Genomic DNA, 20,702 nt, shown 5'->3' on the forward strand with positions numbered 1-20,702 from the left:
CCATCCAATCATAGCAGAGAGAGCAATGGTGCTGAAAGCCCAACAGCAGGGATGCTCTGCAGGGCACAAGGGTCTGGGTGCTTAACAGAGCATGGGACCATGGTACAGCTGCATGGCTGAGATGCAGCTGGCTGCTGGCAGCAGGGATGCTGCTGGGTACCCCAGGCTGTTCTGGCAGCCTTTACATAGTGTGGGAGACTCCCCTAGACCTGCACCACAACCATGCCGGGGTTGGCAGATGAGATGTTATGAGTGCCAGGCCATGTATCAGGCCTTGTTTGATCTAGCAGCACTCAGAGCACAGAACAGCCCATTGACATGACTTCACCAGCAGGTATGGCAGAGGGGCACTACAAGGGATGCTACTGGGTACCTTAGGTCAGTCCTGCAGCACTCATGAGATGCAGAAGGCCCCATAACCCCACTGCACCACAGCAGAATTTGCATGGAGGATGCCACTGGGTACCCTGTGTTGGTCCAGAGCACTCATGGGGTGCAGAAGACCCTCTGAATCTGCACTTCACTGGCAGGACTGGCAGAGGGGTGCTGTGCAGTATGCCATCAGCTACCCCAGTTTGGTCCAGCAGCACCCAGAGGATGCAGAAGACCCCATGAACCATGCCAGGCCTGAGGCTAGATCCCGGTAGGACTGGCAGGGGAGTGCCACAGGGGATGTCATTTGGTACACGTCAGGTGGGGAGAGCCCACCCAGCAGCACTCACCGTGTGAATCGGACTCCGCAGACCTGGCAGGCGAAGGGCTTCTCGCCCGTATGCGTGCGCATGTGGCGGGGCAGCTTGCCGGCGCCATGGATGACCTTGTGGCAGACAGGGCACTCCTGGGGCATCTGCGAGCGGCGTTTGCGCACCAGCTTGTCAGGGCTGTCCAGCCCAGGCGCCAGCGACTCGTGGTGCAGCGAGCTCAGATACGCCATAAGGTCGGGGTCGATGGCGTCATCATCAGAAGCAGCCTCCTCAGGGGACAGGGGGGCTGGTAGGGGAAGGGGAAGGAGTGTGGGGGCAGCTCCTCCTCCTCAGGCAGCTCGAAGCTGTCGTAGGGCAGGGGCAGCCCGTCGGGCAGAGGGGGCGAGGGCAGCTGGGCGGGCGGCGGGGGGCTGCTGGAGCCCTCGGCCTCAGCGGGCGGCTCCTCGGCGTGGTTGTTGAGACGGGCACCTCGGGCTTGCAGGAACTTGCGGGTCTTCTTGCTGCGGCGTGGAGTGGGGCGGGGGGGCCGGCGGGGGCAGGCACCTCACCCTCGGGGAGGGTGGAGAAAGCCTCCAGGTAGCGGCGGGCGCGCTCGCAGTCGCCATCGTCGGGGCCAGGCGCCTCCAGCCCGCTGCCCTGCAGGATCTCCACGCAGGCAGCGATGACACAGGGGATCTCCAGCAGCCGGGCGGCACGCAGCACCTCGCCCATGTTGGCGCTGCTTATGGTCAGCGTGGCTGTGTAAGCAAACTCCAGCAGCGCACCCAGCGCCTCTGGCCCCACAAAGTCCAGCTCGCAGACCTCCTGCCCTGGCCCCGGCCCTGCGAAGAGCTTCTTGAAATAGCGGCTGGAGGCGGCCAGGACAGCTCGGTGGGTGCGGTACTCCAGCCCTTGTGTCTTGATGGTGACGTCGCAGAGCAGCCCCAGCTGCCGTTGCTCATTCAGGCAGCTCAGCAGCTCGCTGCTGTGCTCAGGGAAGGGGATGCCGATGAGATCGTCCTCTGGGCTGGCCATTGTCCTCACCTGCAGGAAGGACAGGATGCTGCCTGACTGATGGAGGAACAACCTGTGAGAGAGCGCTTGGAAGAAGCACTGCAGCTGGAGCATCACTGTCATGAAGCCAGCGCACAAGGAACCCTCCATGTACGTGCTGGTGGCACTGGGGTTTCAGTGGGACACTAAACTGGGGCAGGTTTGGGGCCTGCAGTCTGCCCTCAGTTGCCTCCGTGCTATGTAGAGGTTGGTGGGCGCCGGCCCCCCACCACAGGCCCCCCCCACAGGCCCCCACACTTCCTCCACCACCACCAGCACCCAGCCGTCTGCGCCGCCACAGCAAAGGGGGAAATCTCAGTGTGGTGCCTTTGAACAGCACTAAGGCGCAGCACTTCCTGTGCCAGCCCACCCAAAATCCCCCCGGCCCACTGTCAGGGCCAGGCGCACCCAGTGGCTGCCAGGAGCCCCATCCTGGGAACGTGGGCCTCACTGGCAGCAGGCACAGGTGGGCGGGCGAGTGCTGGGAAGGAGCAGCCTGAGGGCCGGGGGCCGCCCCATGGAGCCCAGCTGGGCTGGGAACAGGGGCCACGCTTCCTGCCACAGCAGATTAGGATCAGCACCCATGCCACCGGTTCCTGCCCCCGCTCCTGGTCGGGACTGGGCCCCCTCCCTCCCTCCCCCTGTGCCCCAGCCCGGGGCCACTCCTCGCCCAGCCAAGCCCAGCCTGCGCCAGTCAGGCCTTTCCCACGCTGCGGCTGGCAGAGCTTGGCCTCAGCCCTAAACCCAGCACTGCTCACGCTCCCACTGTGGTCCCCGTGGTGCAGCAGCAGGGACCCATGCATTCCTGTGGAGTCAGCACAGGTGGGAAGGAGGAGCCCATGACCCTCATAACCTGCAGGCAGGGTGCAGGAAGCAGTGGCAGCTTTGGGAATGCAACCTGCCCTGACACCATGCCCAGCTATGGCCCTTGCAGCCAGCCAGGCTGCTGGGTGGCACTGGCACAGCTGGGTGATTAGCAATTGCAGCCTGGGGGAGGCAGAGGTGGGTATCACTGCTGGGTTGTGGCTCTTGGTTGTTGAACTCTTGGACAGAGTTGTGCCAAGTCAAACCACGGTGGCCAGTGGCATGTGGCACCAGCCGTGGCCAAGCCATGCCAGGCAACGCTGAGCCACGCCAGGCCCATCCACCCCAAACCCATCGCACTGTGCCAAGCCACATGGTGCCGTCGGCGGGCGGGCGTGGGGGACGTGCCCCCTCTTGCCCATGGAGGGGCGGCGCGGCCGACGGCCCCCGGCGCAGGGGCCCATCCCCAAGCCGGCCGCTCCCTGCGCTTGGGCAGCTGCCAGCTGGGGCTGCCTCGGCAGGCAGCTGGGAACGGCCCTGGAGCAACCGGCTGCGGAGCCGCCCCAGCCGCTGCCGAGCAGGCCCAACCGGCAGGGCAGGCGGCAGCCGCCCCTGAAACCGGGAGCCAGGCAGTGCCGACCGCCTGGGATGCTGGCGCCAGCACCCACGGCAGAGCCCCCCTCCTTGGCAGGAGCCCATCCCACCACCAGTTGAGGTCCCCTCTGCCTGCTGAGGTGGGGGTGATCGGATTAGGGGTGATTAAACCATCAGGGCCCTGGGAGCCAACAGGCAGTGACAGCCCCCAGTGGGATTAGGCAGGATTAGCTGCAGGGGCAGGATTAAGCAGGGGGGCAAGTACCCCATGCCACAGCTTGGGCAGCTGGAGAGGGATGACAGGGATGTGGCACCTGCCAAGGGTGGCCCAGAGCCCCACAGACCTCGAGGACTGTTGCAAGCAATGGTCAAGGACAGGGTGGCACTGTGTCCTTCAACACTGCCTCCCCCAGTGATGGCACCAGGACAGCCACCCTTCTGCCCTGGTCCCCACAGCACCTCCAGCCCCACAAGACACCTGGGCACAGGCACTCACAAGATGGATGGCAGCCACTGGCACATGCCCATGGGGGTGTCTGGGCGCAGGGCAGCAGCTGAGACCCCATCACATCCCAGCAGGTGGCAGGGTGCTCTGAGGGACATGCACAGGCACCGGCCTCAGCATGTCACAGTGCAGATGGACACAGCCTCAGTGCTGCCAATGCCACAGAACTTCCGGCAGAGGTCTAGGGAGGGAGCCGGGACCCCTGTGAGCAGCCGCAGGACCTGATGCCAGCACTCAGAGCTGCAGGGCTGGCGCAGGGTGGGGGCGAGGTGGAGGTAACAGGAGGGGGATTTTCCATCACACCACACCGCCCGTTATGGCTCCTTTGCTGACACCCCCACCCCCCCGCACATCCTCCTCTCTGGAGCGAAGTCACATGCTGAGCGGGTGCTGCCGTCGAGGAGATCACCGCAGTGATAAGGAAATGGCAGAGGATGAGGTGTGAGGGGACTGGAGCCGCCCCCAACATTCCCTGACTGGTGCTGGAGGTGATGGCTGGGAGGAAGCAGGTGGTGGTGCCCATGTCCTCGCCATGCCAGAGCTTTCTCAGTTACGTCAGTGCTGTGGCTGGGCACATTTCGGCTGCAGCAGCTGAGCGGGACTGAGGAAAGGGGGAATCGCTCCCCATGGTGTGCTGGCTCCCATGCAAGGCGGGGCAGCAGTAACAATGTCTGCCCAGGTCACCCTGACATCCCTCTGCCAGCCCATGCTACCTGGAACAGCCAAGGCCAGGCTCCACCCACCTGCCAGCTCCCTCCATCCTAAGGGTCCAGAGCCATGAACAGTGGGGTGGGGCTCCTGCAGCACCCATCCTGCATAGGCTGTGCCCCATGACACCAAGCCAGGATGGCTCCCTGGATGAGGACACATTGCCAGCCTGCACTGAGCACTGGGCCACAGCTTGGGGATGGTGGGAATTGTGAGGTGGAAAGGGAGGGATCTCCCAAACTGTTCCCCCATGGGGAAGGAAGGCAGAGGTCCTGGGGAGCACAGTCCCCACCCTGGGCTGCTGCCAAGTGCCCCTGCTTTCGGTCACAAGAGTCACAAATGCTGTTGAGGGACTTCACAGCCCCACTGGGGAGAATGAGTCACCCAGGAAGGGGAGCGCAGTGCAGTGTCGCCCTGGCCCCTCACCCTGTGGGGCCCCTCACCTTTAGGGAACTAGGACATGGACCCAGGAGTCCAGGCTGTGCAAGCACCCTACCCTGCTACTGCCCTGCCTGAAGCCAGCTGGGAACAGCAGTGGCCCTAGTACCGATGGCCATAGTGTGGAGGTGGTGGGGCTGCAGGGCAGGGGCTGTGCAGCCCCTCTGTCTGCCCAGCAGGGAGGGTGGTGGCCTGGGTCTGACTCAGCTGGTGACCCTGTAGCAAGCACATGCCAGGGGTCCCATTGCTGGAGGAAGTGGGGAAAACAGCACTACTCTTTCAAAGAAGAAAAGAACAAGTAGAGACAAAAGGAAATGGTTTGGAGATGAAAGAGGATAAACAGTACCCCATCCAACAGCACTGAGAGTGAGCCCCATGGCACTGCTCAGGCCCCCTGATACTGGCCAGCTCACCCATGGAGCTCCCAGGCACAGCTGTGTGCTGCTCAGCCATGGGACATTCACCATGGGCACTGAGAAGGGGGCTGGAGTGCTCTGAGCCAGGGCAGCCTCAGCCCAGCCGGCCCTGCACCCAGGGCCCAGTGCCAGCCCGGCACGAGAGCTGCCACGGAGGCTGGGCACAGGGCAGCCCTGTTACGGTGGAGCAGGACTAGCCATGCTGCCAGAACCACTCCTGGCTTCTGTGGCAGGGACAAGAAGAAAAGTCCCCATGCTGCCCACCCAGCCTGCTGGCACTGTGCTGGTATCCTGCTGCCAAAAGCTACCCCACTGCCACATTCAGTTGGAATTGCCACTGTAGGGTGTGGGCCCTGCTCTACCAAACCAAAGTGACCCAGATCTCGCCACTCGTCCCATCCCATCCCACCAGCAGCAAGGTGGCGTAGGGCTCGGCAACACCAACATCCCACAGCTCGCTGGTGCCGAAGCGGCTGGCCCAGATCTCCCAGTGCCCAGTGGTCCCACACTGGGTCCCCACCACCCCGGCAGGTTCCTCCACCCCAGCAGGCAGTGATGGCAGGGTGGGTGTGCAGCTCACCTGCCCGTGTCCTGGCGTGGCTCAGCGCTGCGTCGCGGCCAGGCTGGCGGCCCGCGAGTGGCAGGGAGGGGAAGGCAGGGTGCTGTGTGAACTTGGCCCCGCTCCCCGCTGCACTTGAGCTCAGGATCCCACCTCAAAAGGAGTCGACGCCCACACCCCGGGTCACGCACCTCCCAGCCCCACTTCCCAGAACACACACGGCATTAACTCTTTGCGGCCGGCACTGCACGGTGGGGCGCCAACCTGGAACCGGGCAGGGGGCATCCCCTGGCCCACTCCCACGGGAGAAGATTCCCAGCACTGTCAGGAAGGGCACCCCATACCATAAGCATGCCTTCCCCACTCCTAGCATTGTCTCCAAGCCGTCTGCCCCTGCCCCCCACACCGAGGCAGCACACAGGCCCTCACCTTCTCCTCTGCCGCAAGGCAGGGCGCTGGGTGCTCGCCACTGGCCATGGCCAGCTTGGCCGGGCTGGGAGGGCGCCTGCGCTCGGCGGGAGCAGGGCAGGGCTCCCACAGCATGCTGCAGCCTGCCCAGCCAGCCCTGGAGCCACCCCCCAGTCCTATGAATTCCTGTCCTGCTCTACCCTTGGAGTGGGTTCCTGAGGTCCCATGGGAAATGTGGGCAGGAATGATGGCCCAGCTGGACTCTGATGCCTGATCCCCTCCACTCCCTGGGCAGGGGCACTCGTGGGCTCCCCAGCCAGGCTGCAGATTCATGCAATCCCCCCCATAATTACACCCTCTGTGTCCCCAGCTAAACAGCAATTAGCAGCCTGGAGAGTGCGCCCCACACCCCACCACCAGCACCAGCACCCGCCCAGGCCACCCACGCCAGACCGGTCAGGGGCACCTGCACTGCAGCACCCTGGCATGGCCCTGGATGGGCTCCAGGCACCATGCTGGTGCTGGCTGTAGCAGGAGGCCAGGCAGAAAGGGGAAGAGCCCCACACCAGCTGGACAGCAAAGGGCCTCTGGTGTCAGCAATGCTGATGGGAAGAGCTGGGTTGTGCAAGAACCTGTGGGCAGGCAGTGGAGACGGCAGGTGGGCAGAGGGGCATCGCCAGTGTGCCCTCCATCACCAGTGTAACCCCAAGCCTAACCTCTCCCATCTCTGTGGAACACTGTGGAGCCAGCTGTGGTACCATGAGCCGCCCAGTGCCTGGAGTGCAGGCAGCACACAGCCAGTGGCAGCAGGGCTGTGGGCAGCATTGCCCACCACACTGCCACAATGCTCCAGGCTGACCAGCTGCCTCAGCGGGGGGCACAAAAGAAGGCACAGCCCTGGACAGCATCCGTGAGAGGGAGGGAGGAAGGGAGGACGGGAGGGAAGGAGGAGGGATGTGGCACCTGCTGCCAACCCTTCCCCTGCCCTTTGTTCCCCATAAAGGAGGGGAATGGCGCCAGTCCCCCCTGGCCCAGGTGTGCCAGGTGCTAAGGGCGGGAGATAAGGTGGGCGAGGCGGGCAGGGAGGGGCATGGCACAGCATGGGCACGCAGCCCTGAGTCAGGGTTCCTACTGGTGGCCAGGATGGGGTGAGTCACCGTGGGCCCCCCCACCCTGGGGGTGTCGCAACCACCCAGGCGCTGGCCACAAACTGCTGCTTGCCCTGGCTGGGGGCATCAGGCTGCCTACCTGGGGGCCAGGTGGGGAGGTGCTGGCCTTTGGGGAAGATGGGCTGACCTCCATCCATCCATCCATCCATCCATCCATCCATCCATCCATCCATCCATCCTCCTCCAAGCTACATCTTTGCATTCGCCAGTAACACCCTGACCAGTGGCACCAGTGATGGGACATGGCCTTATCCCAGCTCCTCTTCCAACAGCAGGATGGACAACCCCATCTCCTGCATCACCTCCTGACACAGAGCAGCACCCTGACCTGCCATGCTTGCCCATGACAGAGGTGGCCAAGGGCATGTGGCCTCTGTGTGTCACCTCTGGCCTTCCCAATGTGCCAAGGAGATGGCTGAGGCACAGGCAGAAACATGCAAGGGGGAAGGAAAGGAAGGATTCCAGAAAGGAAGGAAGGAAGGAAGAAAGGAAGAAAGGAAGACAAGGCTCTGCCAGCCACCCGCCTGGGACAGGCAGGCTCACCTACAACTGGGCCTGCTCGCTGGCCCCAGGGTGAGCTGGCTCTGGAGCTGCTGGCCCTGCAGCACAGTCACGGGAACCCCTTGGAGGGCAGCCAGACCCCCTGGGTCCCACTGTGCTGCACGGCCCCAAGAGGCCCCCCCAGCTGGTGGCACCTCCTACTCAATATGCAGGGTTCATGTCCTCACAGCGCCTCCGGGACCGAGCATCACCAGTGGCACAGGTTGGGTCCCAGCGCTCCATCCTGGCACCAGGGTGGTGCTGGTCCTGGTGGGGTCACCTGGCAAGGACAGTGCCAGCCCACAGCCCCCCCTCCACATCCTCCAAAATAGCCCGGCTTCCGCCCCCACGGCAGCTGCCTGCTGCCAGCTCCCCGCTGCCCACGGCTGATCCCAGGGAGGGAAGGGGGGCAGGCGATTCTAATCCCCCCCGGCCCCCCCGGCCCCCCCCGAGCCCACACAGCACTGACAGTGAGGCCGTGCCCGCCGCAGTCACTGCGACCCACACAACACCGCTGGTGAGACCCCAGCCAGCCCTGCACCAAGGGCATGGCCCCATGGCTCCAAGTGCAGCAGGCACGGGCAGCCTCTGTGGAGCCCCACTGTGCACTGTGGGGCTGTCCCCAAGGCCCACCGTGATGTCCACACCACACCAGATGCCTTGTGCCACCCAAGCAGGACCCAAGGGTCTCTTACCTTCTCTTCCTTAGCCCTGCAGAGGGGCTGACAATCCTCCTGTCCACCCTTGCTATGACTCCAAGCCCTGTGCCCTGAGGGCTGCCCATGGGAGGGGAATCAAAGCAAAGCTGCTGGGTTGCCACTGTACCAAACAAATGTCAGCCAATACAGCCACACTCTCCACGCTGCTGGTGTTCAGTGTAGACAAGCGTGGCACCCACCCTGCCCAGGACCCAGTGCCTGGCATCAGGACCCCCTTACCCACTGCCCACTCCACCTGCTGCCCACGGGCCTGGCGACACGGCAGAGACAGCTGGGCAGAGTGGAGCACACAGTGCAACCAAGGCTGCGGGAGAGGCCAGAGCTCACCTGACCTACTTCTCCTTCCGCATCACCTGCTTTCATTTTCCCTCACCCTGCCTGGTCCCCCTGCCTGCCCATGGTTCCATCAAGTCGTGCCACTAGCTCTGGGTATACAGAGGCACCACGGCTCCCACTGCACCATCCTGCATGCCAGCTGCCCTCCCCAGCCCTGGGCACGGAGCATGGCTGGCTACACTGGCCACAGCCCCAGCACCACCCCCCCCCCCGCCTGCGCAGCTACCCAAGCACCATCTTCCTGGCACGAAGCGAGTTTGACGGGTCTCAGCCCAGCCCCTCGCCAGGTCCTCTGACCGCCCTGGGGCTCGCTGGGGTGTGGACATGCAGCTCTCGGGGCATGTCAGGGACGCCAGCGCTGCCACGGGGAGCCAGGCGGGCGCCAATCCTCCAGACGGGGCGGACGCTCCCACCGGCACCCTGCCTGCTCCCGCCGTGGAGTTACCATGGGAAGGCAGCGCTGGTGGCGCAGGGGGAGCGCAGCTCCCGGGGGCTCCCGCCAGCAGCCCACATGCTGCCAGGAGAGATTTCTCCCTGGTTTCATCATCCGCTGCCTGCCCTGAAGGAGAAGTTCCTGCTTCACGCATGGGGCAGCAGCCGCCTCTCGGGGGCTGGGGTGCAGCGGGGGCTGTGCGGGTCCCGCACCCCCGGCCGTGCCCACTCCGCCCCCGTGTGCTCCGGCCTGTGCCGCTCGTGCCACGTGTGCACTGAGGGTGTTCGGCACCAGCTGGCAGGGACGCGCTGCCACAGCCTCGGGCTCAGCACCACAGCGCCGGGGGCAGCCTGCGCCCGGGCAGGGGGTCCTGCAGGGTCCCCAGGACCCAACACTGGTATGCCCCCCCACACACACATCTGTCCCCTCCCTATGCTCACTCACCTCTGCACCAGTCCCCAGCACGGGCACTCCCAGCCCTGCTGCCCCACTCTTCGCTGCGCCAGAGTTTCCCCTTCTCTATGCACCCACTTTAAGTCCCTGCGCTCGGTCCCTCCCTCGGCACCCAGCACCAGCATCACCACTGAAGCCTTGGGTCGCCGCAGCTGCCGCGTGCCTCCGGCAGTGCCGGGGATTCCAGGCTGCTCCCCGCTCCCACCAGCCCAGCTCTGCCGGGGCAAACCGAGGGACGGTGCGACTCACCCCACGACAAAACTGGCACTGCGTCCCCTTGCCAAGTGAACGCAGCCACGGATCGAAGGCAGCTGTGGCCCAAGACGTGGATCTGCTCCGGCGGGAGGGTAAATACCGCACCCCGCCCCGGGCAAACAGCGGCCGGGGGCAGCCAGCCAGGGGGACGAGGACAGGTACGGCAGGGCTGGGCGCACGGGGCAGAGTCCACCGGTGCTTGGCAGGTGCTACCACGACACCGATCCCAGGGGACCACTGCACAGCCGAGCAGAGGCACCCACTGCTGCTGCCAGTGTGTCAGGTTTGGGGATCACCAGCGTGGCACAGCGTGCTGGGACATTGGGATACCCTCCAACTCCAACAATACCGGTGGAAAAGGAGCTCCCTGAGTTGCCTTCCTCCTACAACGGTGCCGTCCCTACCCGGTGCACCAGGCATGCTGCCAAGTTGCTCACCATGTTAGGAAGGGCGGGGTGGCAGCACCCAGTCACCCGTGGGAGACCTGCGGGGGACCCTGGCTGGATGGAGCAGCACCGCAACGGGACCACAGCGGAGCCTTGGCAGCGGCCCCGGCACGCAGCGGGCACCTGCCGATGTCACCGATTTCCCGCAGCCCCGTGCGCAAGGGAGCGGGAACGGCCCACGAGTGACACCCCCCGCCCCACGGGCGACGTGTCCACCGGCTCTGGCTGCGGGCGGGGACACAGGGGCCGTGCAGTGATCCGCACGCCAACCGTGCCCACCCGCTGCCCGCAGCATCCCAGATGAACACGACTCACCGCAACCGGGCGGCAAAAGCGGTCGCCGCACCGGTCCCCGTCCCGATCCCGCTGCCGGTGGGTCGCTACCTCCGCGCAACCCTTGTCGGTGGGTCTCTCCGCTCCCACCCACCGCCGCTCACCTGCGCGCCCCGCCCGAGCCACAGACCGGTCCCGGAGCCACAGCCCCGCCTCCGCCTTCACCTGCCGCCGCCGCGCCCCGCCCGCCCCCCGGCCACAGTCACCGCCGCCGCCGCCGCCGCCGCCGCCGGGGCTCCAGGAAGCGCCCGCCCCCGCCAGCTCATTGGGCAGCGCGCCGGCGGTCACGCGTCCGATTGGTGAGATGCCCCGCCCATCAGCCCCGCCACGCCCCCCGAGAGGGCGGGGGTCCTGCGGGCCCCCGGGACCGGGGTGCGCGGGTGGGGGGCAGCTGAGTCAGAGGCGGGTAACGGCATCGGGCGGGGGTCTGTCCCTCCGCCCTGGGCAGGAGGGCACGAGACGGCCCCGCTGCGGCCCCACCGGCGCCGAGTGCGGTGCCAGGCGCCGAGCGCGCCCCGCCCGCTGCGGCCGCCGAGTGCCGGGGCCGGCACGGCACTGCCCGCTCCGCCCCGCGGCCACGGGGGGCGGGGAACCGGGTATGGGGGGGTAAGAACCCAGAAGTGTGCACCGAGGGAGAGTTTCGAGTGCCAGGCACGGGAAACCGTGCGTAGGGTGAGGTGGGGGGGGTTGAGAACCGGGCACCGAGAAGAGGGTACCGGGATAATGGAATGCCGGGCACGAGGGGACGGAGAGCTGGACACGAAGAACGTGGCATCGCGAGGTGCCGGGCAGGCGGGGGAGCAGCCCCCCGCTCTCGGCGGCGCTGCAGCGGGGTGCGGCGGCCCCGGCGGGGTGGCTCCTTCGCAGGTGCCTGGGCGCGGGCCCCGCGCAACCTGTTTGGCCGCTGCCGGCTCAGGGAGGCAGCGGCGGCCGCGGGGCTCACCTCGGCTCACCCCGGCCCCCCCGCGCCTGGCTCGGAGCGCGGCCACTGCCCGGCGCTAGCGGAAAGTGTTAGGAGCCACTGCCGCTCTGGGGCTGCCAAGGCAAACACGGCCCCGCGCAGACGTTATGTCAGTGGGTGGGGGGGCCGCGCCGGGGCACCGCGCCGGGGCCGGGAACGGGACCCCCCATCCCTTGGCCAGGCCCCCGGTACCGGGCACCTGCCGCCGCGCCTCGCCCAGCCGTCCGCTCCGCTTCCCGCAGCTCCGTCCCTCTGACCGTGCTTCGGCATCCCCGTCGAGGCTCCGGGCTTCCGCGGGGCCGAGGGGGGAGCCCGCAGACCTGCCTCCCCCTCCGCGCCGCTGCCCGCGACCCCCGGCTCCATCGCTCCCCGCCCGTCCCCTCGGGCCACGGTTCGCCACAGCCGCTGCGCTCCGCCGCTGCCTGCGGCTGCGCTCCGGTGTCTCTCTCTCCCTGCTTCTCCCGAGACGGCTCCGACGGCGCGGTGGAACTCACCTCTGGCGGCGGGGCCGAGAACGGGGCCGGGCAGGGGCCGCGGGCTCAGCCGGGCCGGCGGCGTGGCAGGAAGGACCGGGTGGTCATCGCGGCCCGCGGCAGCCGCCTGCAGAGGGCACTGCTGGTTCCCGAGCCGAGCCCCGTGGGCGGCACTGACACGCGTAGGGACACGGGCGGCACTTGGTGCCGGTGGCACCGTTTATTTGGGTTAAAAACAGCAGACACGACTCGGGCAATCGGGGATCCCCTCGGCTGCACTTGCTCGGGGCTCCCCCATGCTGCCCGAATGGTTGAAAGACTTCCCCGGGCCTGGGAACCATCTCGGGAAACCCTGAATATGGACCCCACCCCAGGGGTGCTCACCTGCCCTCCGCCCCTCATTCTACTTGCCCTACATCTATCCAGATGTTCTAACCTGCCGCACACTCCAGCTGTGCTCACCTGCCCCACCGCCCAAGACGTGCCAGTTCACTCCCGTTCCTTGTCTACAGTGACATCTCGGCCCACAGCTCCCCGCTCCTCCTCCTCCTCCTCACTCCCTCCCATCTCCCTTCTCTCCTGCTCCTCCTGTCCCCACTGGCCCTGGCTGCCACTCCCAGGCCCGGCCCTGACAATGGGGACTCCTGCCTCATTCCTTCCTTTTTTTTACAAAAATATATAAATTAATATAAATTTGAACATTAGAATAATAAAATTAAAATAATAAAGATAAAAAGGATATTAAATAGTGCCCTGTATCACTGAGAGCCCCATGGCTGGGGGAAGCAGGTGCTGGCAAAGTGGTGAGCCATACAAAGGGGCCACTGCATCCAGTCAGCACTCAGACAGAGAGTCCCCAGAGCCAGGACAATCCTGCTGCAGCACAGCCTTGGAAGACACAGGCTGGGATACAGTAGAAGGGCCCCCCCAGCTTGTGCACCTGCTTTGGGGGAGCTCCTTGGCATCCCCCACCAGCTCCAGCCTCAGTGTGGCTGGTCCAGCAGGACCTCAAGCCAGCACGGGCAGGAGGTGATGAACTGCCGGGAGTAGCAGGGTCCCCAGCCCTTGGCAAAGCTGATGCGGATACTGTGGGGGTCACAGGGTCCCTCCCTAGGCAGCTGCCAACCCTCTCTGTCCCCTGCCCACCCATAATCGAACACCTTTGCCGAGTAGCCAGGCAGCACCTTGAGGACAGCGAGCCTGCAGGTGCCAGGGGGGCTCAGGGTGGGCGAGCTGACGAAGATGGGGTGCTCGCTGCGGTTGTACACCCAGACACCACCTGGCTCCCGGCTCAGCAGCAGCCCCCGGCCAATCTTGCCCCGGGCTCGCCGCACAGCACAGCTGCGGTAGGCAGCTGGCAGCTGGGCCAGGCAGAACCCGCTGCCCCACGGCAGCTCACAGAAGACGTTCACTGACGCCTCGTGCACAGCGTAGAGGCGGCCCACGCGTGTCCGGTACTCCCAGTAAGCCAGTTTACACCAACAGCCGTCCTTGATGGTGCTCCATGAGAGGCTGGTGTCTGGCAGGGGAGAGCAGAGCTGTCACCACCCGGACTGAGCCCAGGGGAGTGGGCACAGCAGGCATGCTGAGGATGGATGGATGGATGGATGGACGGATGGATGGATGGATGGATGGATGGATGGATGGAGCGCACCAGGGATGCCTTAGCACAGGGTCCTGCACTTGGTGTGAGTCTCTGGAGATTATTCCCAGTCCCCAAGTACCGTGGTGAAGGGCTGAGGGAGGGCTGTGAGGGGGGCTGGTCCCTGAGTTCAGGGAAAGGTGGGGCAATGGCATCTGGTGGCCTTGGTGGCCAGCAGCCAGGCGGGAGCTAGGGCTGTGTGCGTCAAGGCACATTGTGTGTGTCCCCATAGGCAGTGCTTCCTCCAGCAGGGAGTCTGGTGCTGCCAAAAATAACAGAAGCTTGGGGGAGGAGGCTAGGGGGGTGTCTGGGCCCAGGCTGCCCCCCCAGCAGGAACCCCTCATCCCGTGTTGGAGTCTTTTCCTCCTGTTGGGGGTAACTGCTGGCTCCACTCCTGATTTTTATGTTCTGTCCCCTCCAATCTCTGCTTCTGACTGAGGGGTTCAGCCCTGCCCAGTGCCCTCCTGCCCGCTGGGTGCGGCAGAGGATTGTGGAGTGTGGTGGGCCCATCTTACCACACCAGTCCCCACCGTTGTAGCTGAACTCCAGGAGTTGAGTGCTGGGGTGTTGGGGCTCATCCGGCCAGGAGGTCCCACAGGATGCCTTCAAGTAGGGGGGTGGCGGGGTTTCTGTAGGGGAGGGAGAAGGAAATGAGAGGCTGGGAGTGCATCCTGCCCCTCTGGAGCCCTCTGGAGCCCTGAGCCACCCGCAGAGAGCAGGGGTCAGAGCCTGGGTGGGCAAAGCAGCCTCCAGTGTTGCCACCAGCACTCACCAGGTACAGCCAGGCGGCTGAAATGATGGGGGTTGCAGCACAGCACAGCCAAGTCCCCACAGGAGCCCTGACCCCCAGCACAGTAGCAGAGGTGCTTGAGCTCATGGGACTGGTGGAGGTCAGGCCAGCGGAAGAGGCGACAGAGCAGGACTTGAGGGGGGACCTGCTTGACTCCTCGTGGCTCCCCCCGTGGTGCCAAAATGCAGCCAGACTCCCAGGCGCCTCGGCTCTCCACCACCTGCACCAGCAACTCCAGCTCCTCGTCCTTCAGCTTCTTGAAGAGGGCATGTGCAGCCAGTTTGAGGGCGCTGGGGCCATCCTCGGGGCTGGCTGCTGCGCAGCGCTGCCGCCACAGCCGCCGCACCAGCCCCGCGCGGCGGGAGCGGAACATGGCGTGGTCGTGGGGACCACCTGCAGGGTGGACACAGGCATCACCTCCCGTGCCCTGAGCGGGCTGTGGCTCCAGGGGCTCCCAGTGGTGACCCTGCTGCATCCTCCTGTGTCCTCCCAGATCCCTGGCAAGGCTGCTTTGCCTGGGTTTGCTGGTGCCATCCCCCAACCATAAGGTGGGGTGCCGCTTCAGGGGGTACTGCCATCCCCAAGATCACATCAGGCACGACCCCAAAACCAACTCCCACCTGCTGGAGAACCTGCCAGTGCTGAGACAGCGAGGGCAGGGGTCCGTATACTCCTTCCCACAGCACCCGCCCGCTCCCCTCTCACCCCCGTCGTGGGGCTGGGCAAGGGGTCCCTGCAGAAGAGGGTCTCACTCACGGTGGGTGGCCGAGGCGGGTGACGGGATCCAGGGCACTGCATGGGGCTGTGCTCTCAGGGCGGCCGGCACTGCTCTGCCCGCCACGCGTCACTGCCTGCACTTTTTCCTGTGCTGGGACGCTCTCCCCTCCCCCGGACCTTCCCGTTTGGGGAATTCATTGATTTCCCTCATCTCCAGCCAGCCCTGGGGCTGAGCCACCGCCAGGAGCCACCACAGCAGGGCTACCACGCCAGGACGTGGCAGGTGTTGGATGCGTGGGCTCCAGTGGTCAGGGATCCCAGCACCCTGCCACCAAGGCAGCTGGGCACAGCCAGGAGCCCAAACAGCAGCACAGATACCAGTGCACAACCACAGGGCAGGGTCCAGCTGAGCAGCTGATCTGGGCAGGGGGAAGCCAGGGGGCACAGTGGCAGGGCACCATTGTGGCACACCCCATCCCTACTTGTGCCCTCACAGGGATCATTGCAAGGACCACCAAAGCCTCTCGTGGCATTTTGGGCTGGGATTCCTGCTGCCCCTCAGCCCCTGACCTGGCCAGGGCCCCCCCTCTACAAGCAGTGGGTGAGGGTGGGAGCCTGTTCCATAACAAAAGAGCTAATGTAAACGGGACCCTTATCCCACGCCAGGCCAGGCTTCCTGCTCCCGACTTCCCGCAGAGATAAGGGAGGCCACGCTGGCGCCAGTGCTGCTGCCGAGGATGGGGCGTGCAGAGCTTCCCCTGTGCTGCAGCACCAGCACAGGCAGCAGTGGGGCAGGGTGGGCTCACAGGACCCACAGCTGCCCCCACAGCCGTGCTCTGGTGCCACTAGAGTGTGGCACCACTCTCTTCCAGGCTTGCACAGATAGAGCTAGAAAATATGGACCTGACTCAGTCTCTGTGGAAAGCATTTCATGAAGTGTAGCAGCTCACCAGATATTTGACCAAATGCAGACTTATATTTTTGGCCAGTGTCCTTCCCACCATGAGAGATATCTGCAACATGTGCAACAGGAGAGTTTCAGAGGACCGAAAGATTTAAGTGATAGAGGAGAAAAAGCTTAGGGCAAAGAAATTAATTATGAGCTTTCTGTGTTATTATTATTTGTATTCACCAGAATTCTTTACAGATAGCCATATTAAATGCAATGTGGCACCACATCTGCTGCAGCTCCCATCCAAGCTGGGCACACTGGAGATACTTTACTTTAGCTGCTTCCCACAAACTGAAACAGGAAATGGCCAGGAGTGGAGGAGCAGGCAGGAAATGCAGGCAGAACCCCAGCTCCCCACTCCTGCCCCTTGGGCTCAAGGGACATGGGGACTCTCAGTCCTGGAGAGGGGAAAGGGATGCACTGGAGTGCCTTAGTGCTACCCAGGACGTAGGATTGGGAGGTTTGGGGACATACATAGACAGACACATTCCCAGAGCTCTGCCCAAACAGATGCAGACAGTCAGGCACTGCTCAGGTTTATTGGGGTCTCTGATCAGGGGCAGCACAAGCTGGAGCAGCGTTTTCAGTGTCAGAGGTCCATCAACTCCAGTCAGCACAGGGTAACAAGCACAGTCCTGAGGAGGGGAGAGAGGCACAGGGGTAACAACCCACTGACCAGTACCGAGGCCACACCCTCTCAACCCCCAGAAACGCTACAGCCAGGCTCTCTGTCTCCCCTCACGCACCATGGCCAGGCTCTTTTCACTCCAGGAGCACCATGGCTGGGCTCTGCCACCCCCAAACACCAGAGGTCACTCACCCACAGCACCAGGGCAGGCAGGGGCTGACGGGGTCCTGTGACACCTGGGGGGGGCCTCCCCTAGTCCAGCAGCTCATGGATGCACCAGCTGCAGAGAAGGAGGTAGATGCATTCCCGCAGAAGCCGCAGCAGCCAGGAGCCCAGGCGCAGCCCCAGGGAGGTGGCAGCGGGTGCTGGCAGTGCCAGCGCCTGTACCCGTGCCACTCGCTGGGGAGCACCCTGCAGACAGGCTGCCATGGTCCACAAGAGATGCATGGCCCATGAGGAATCAGCAGGATCTGACATGGTGGGAGAGGCAGCAGTGGTGACACGCCCTAGCAAGCTCTGGAACCTGCTACATTCTCCACATTTCCAAAACTTCCCCAATAGTGGGTGCAGGGAGGGGGCACAACCTGGGGACCCTTTTGTTCCTCCCACTCCTGCCCCATGGAGCCCTCAGGGCTCAACAAAGCCACGTGCCAGTGCAGTGCAGACTGCAGCAGGTTTATTTAGTGCTGACAGGCAGCAGCTTTATTCAATGTCACTCGCAGCAGCATTCCATGGAGCCTCCCAGAGCGTGGCCCTTCACTGGCGGGAGGTGCGCTCTTCTTCCTCATTTTCCAGCTCATAGGCAGGCCGGTAGCCCTCCCGGCCCTGAGCATCAGTGTAGCGTAGTGCTGGGTTCTTCTGTGTGTTGGTCATGCTCCCCAGGGACGTGTAGCTGCAGAGGGAAGAAGCAGCTGCAGGAGACTGCACCCAGGAGCACTGGCTGTGCCTGTGAGAAGGGCAGCACTGGGCACTCACCCCTTGTCATAGAGGATACAGTAGGGAACAAAGAGCTTGCGCAGGAACTCCCAGATGTCCCGGTAGGTCCAGTCCTGCAGGCAGAATTGGGCAGGGATTGAGGCAGAGGCAAAAGGCTGCTCCCTCGCCTCCCAGGGAAGCAAGTCAGACCTTCCTGGAGAGTATATACCTGGGACAGCCAGATGGTCATCAGAGCACCACTGCACTTCCCAGCACCTCCCCAAACACAGGAAAACCCCCAGCAGGCAAGAATGAGCCCTGCCGAACAGCACCCAGCAGCCTTGCTGCAGCAAGGGGCATCCACAGCTGCACAGTGGGGCAGCAGACACTCTGGCAGAATGAGAAACGTGAGAGAAGTTGTCCAGGATGGGGGTGGATCACTGCTGGTTCCCAGCCCTGTCAAGTCTCCTTGCCAAACCCTGCGGCAACAGTCCCAGCCCCAAAGCAGGTAGAGGCCACATACCAGCAAGGGGTTCACCCGCATGTAAGGGGGCCAGCCAGGGTCTGTCGCACACATAGGGGTCAGGGTGCACGAGTAAGGGTCCGTCCGCCGTGTTCCCATCAGGACAGCCTCCAGCTGAGGCTGCTGCTCCTTCAGCTGGGCCAGCGCCTCCCGGATGGAGCCCTCCACAGTGCAGAGCTGCACCCCGTACCTGGCAGGGCGGGCAGTTGTCTGCAGGCTGCAAGCAACACTGCAACTCTGCGCAGCAGCCCTCCCCACTCTGCCTCCTACCTCTGGACTGTTGCCTGAATGAACTGCTCCATTTCAGGGAATGGGGACACAATGCGAATGTAGAGCACCTGCAGCCTCTCCTGCCTCGCTGGGAACCGCCTGCGGAGAGACCCAGTGCAGCTGGACTCTTACCAATGGCAACTGGAGGCAAGGCAGCGTCCAGTCCCCAGCAATCCACTCATTGCCTCAGGGTGGAGCAAGCAAGAGCCCCAGAGCCCTGGCCAGGATCTGCAGGACCCCTCAGCCTTGCCCCAGCCTGGAGCCCCATGTGTGGGTACCTCTGCACAGCTGCATGGACGAGGTGCAGCAGGGCTGTGCAGTCCTTGCCCCCGTTGAAGCCCACGCAGAGCTGGACCAGGCTGTACTGGTCCAAAGCCTCCTCGATGATTCGCAGGGCTGCTGCCACCTTCTGCCCCAGGGCCGAGCCTGCCAGGACAGGACAGTTGGTGTCTGCCCAGCTCATGTTCCCTCAGCATGGCCCCAGGGCCCATGGCACTTCACCCTCTGGATACCTCTCATAGCGGAGCCGTTGTTGGCACCACAGCCAAGAGCTTGTTCAACCCAGAGAACTGGGCCACAATGTGACAGGGATGATGAGGGCACTGGGGAACTGTGGCACTGCTGCTACTGCTGTACACCGTGCTCTCAGACCCTGCCACCACCAGCCCTGAGGTTACAGGTCCCATTCCCACCTGTGGAATGAAGCCCACTGCAGCTGCAACACCCCTCAAGCCTCCCAGCACAACACAACAGGCAAGCTCTGCTCCCAGGCTGGTGTTCCCATTGCCCCAGCCCTGACAGGCTGCACAGAAGCGTAGAGGCACAGCGTTGTGCTGCAGCACCTCTTTCTTTCCAGTACCTGACTCAGCCAGGCCATAAACCTCCACAGCTGCTGTAGAAACACAGTCTGTCACCTGACGGCACAGCAACACCCAGTGGCAGCTCCCTCATCAAGAAGCAATACGCTTCCTCCAGGTCCTGCTCCGACTCCGAGTCCAGGGTCAGCTTCACCCGGTAGTAGTTGCTGGTCCAGTCTGGGTAGGAACCCAAGCTGACACGGCCCCGGAAGGTGGCATCGGCCGAGTCCAGCACGGGCGCAATGCGAATCTCATCGGACGCCACGTAGATGGTGCGGGAGTGGAAGTGGGTCTGTTTGCTGCGAAAGAGGTGAGCAAGGCCATCCAGGGCACGCTCCAGCAGTGCCGGGATGCCGGGGAATATGTAGACATTGCGCACACTGACTAGCGGGTACTTAAACGTGCTGCCAGTGCGCTCGTCTGTGCCATAGTTGAGGCGGGAGGACTCGGGGACGCGAGCCAGCTTCATCTCAGGGCACTGCTCCTCTGTCTTGCCAAAGAACTTGTGCACCAGGGCCACCAGCTCGGGATGGAGGACGACCTTCTCCCCAAAGGCCTTGGCCACAGCTTCGAAGGTCACATCGTCGTGCGTGGGGCCGATGCCCCCGGAAGTCAGCACGAAGGTGAAGCGGGCAGCAAAGGAGGCCACCTCGCTGGCGATGGCCTCCACGTCATCAGGCACCACCGAGATCCGCGCCACGCTCACGCCAAGGGCACGCAGCCGCCGGCACATGAAGAAGGAATTTGTATCCTGCGTGTAGCCCTGAGGGGAACGGAGGCGCCCGTGACGACGGGGTGCCCTGACCCCAGCCCGCCCCTAGCCCCGCAGCCCAGGCCCACCCCCGACCGCACCTTGAGAATCTCGTCGCCGATGACGATGATACCGGCGGTGCTGGCGGGTCCCCGGGCCACCGCCGCCGGGCCCGAAGTAGCCATGGGGCGGCAGGCGGCAGCGCGCAGCGCCCCGCCCACTCGCCCCGCAGCCCGCCGCGCAGCCCGCAGCACCCCCCACATGGAGCCGCCCGGCCTGCCCCGCACGGCGCGGCCCCGCCCCGCGCGCTCACGGGCCGGCCCGCACGTCCGTCACACGGCCCCGCCAGCGCCCATTGGCCGGGGGGCGGG

At 64.5% G+C, this 20,702-nt stretch overlaps 3 protein-coding genes across 4 annotated transcripts; all 3 read right to left on the reverse strand.

Annotated features, from left to right (window-relative positions):
* Nucleotides 1–62: 62 nt before the first annotated feature.
* On the reverse strand, nucleotides 63–10,950 carry ZBTB7B (zinc finger and BTB domain containing 7B). The gene is given in 4 exon segments (XM_056510662.1): nucleotides 63–993; nucleotides 996–1,232; nucleotides 1,235–1,727; nucleotides 10,835–10,950. Coding segments are annotated over 3 exon segments (996 nt in total). The 5' UTR covers nucleotides 1,719–1,727; nucleotides 10,835–10,950; the 3' UTR covers nucleotides 63–718.
* A 1,532-nt stretch (nucleotides 10,951–12,482) lies between these two features.
* LOC130263180 (mothers against decapentaplegic homolog 6-like) lies at nucleotides 12,483–15,572 on the reverse strand. 2 transcript variants are annotated; one of them, XM_056510661.1, is made up of 4 exons: nucleotides 15,475–15,572; nucleotides 14,701–15,111; nucleotides 14,459–14,557; nucleotides 12,483–13,805 (listed from the first exon to the last, which is right to left on the reverse strand). In XM_056510661.1, the coding sequence occupies exons 2-4, from the start codon at nucleotides 15,089–15,091 to the stop codon at nucleotides 13,270–13,272; spliced, it is 1,026 nt and encodes a 341-aa protein (XP_056366636.1). In that variant the 5' UTR covers nucleotides 15,092–15,111; nucleotides 15,475–15,572; the 3' UTR covers nucleotides 12,483–13,269. The 2 variants fall into 2 exon arrangements, with proteins under 2 accessions (XP_056366636.1, XP_056366635.1); XM_056510660.1 differs by having other exon boundaries at nucleotides 14,444–14,557.
* Nucleotides 15,573–17,669: 2,097 nt separating this feature from the next.
* Nucleotides 17,670–20,628, reverse strand: FLAD1 (flavin adenine dinucleotide synthetase 1). The gene is given in 8 exon segments (XM_056510675.1): nucleotides 17,670–17,907; nucleotides 17,991–18,064; nucleotides 18,454–18,643; nucleotides 18,724–18,822; nucleotides 19,002–19,149; nucleotides 19,583–19,640; nucleotides 19,642–20,343; nucleotides 20,433–20,628. Coding segments are annotated over 8 exon segments (1,569 nt in total). The 5' UTR covers nucleotides 20,595–20,628; the 3' UTR covers nucleotides 17,670–17,771.
* Nucleotides 20,629–20,702: the final 74 nt, after the last annotated feature.

Source organism: Oenanthe melanoleuca, chromosome 25 (assembly GCF_029582105.1).
Source record: "Oenanthe melanoleuca isolate GR-GAL-2019-014 chromosome 25, OMel1.0, whole genome shotgun sequence".
NCBI classification, from domain to species: Eukaryota; Metazoa; Chordata; class Aves; order Passeriformes; family Muscicapidae; genus Oenanthe; species Oenanthe melanoleuca.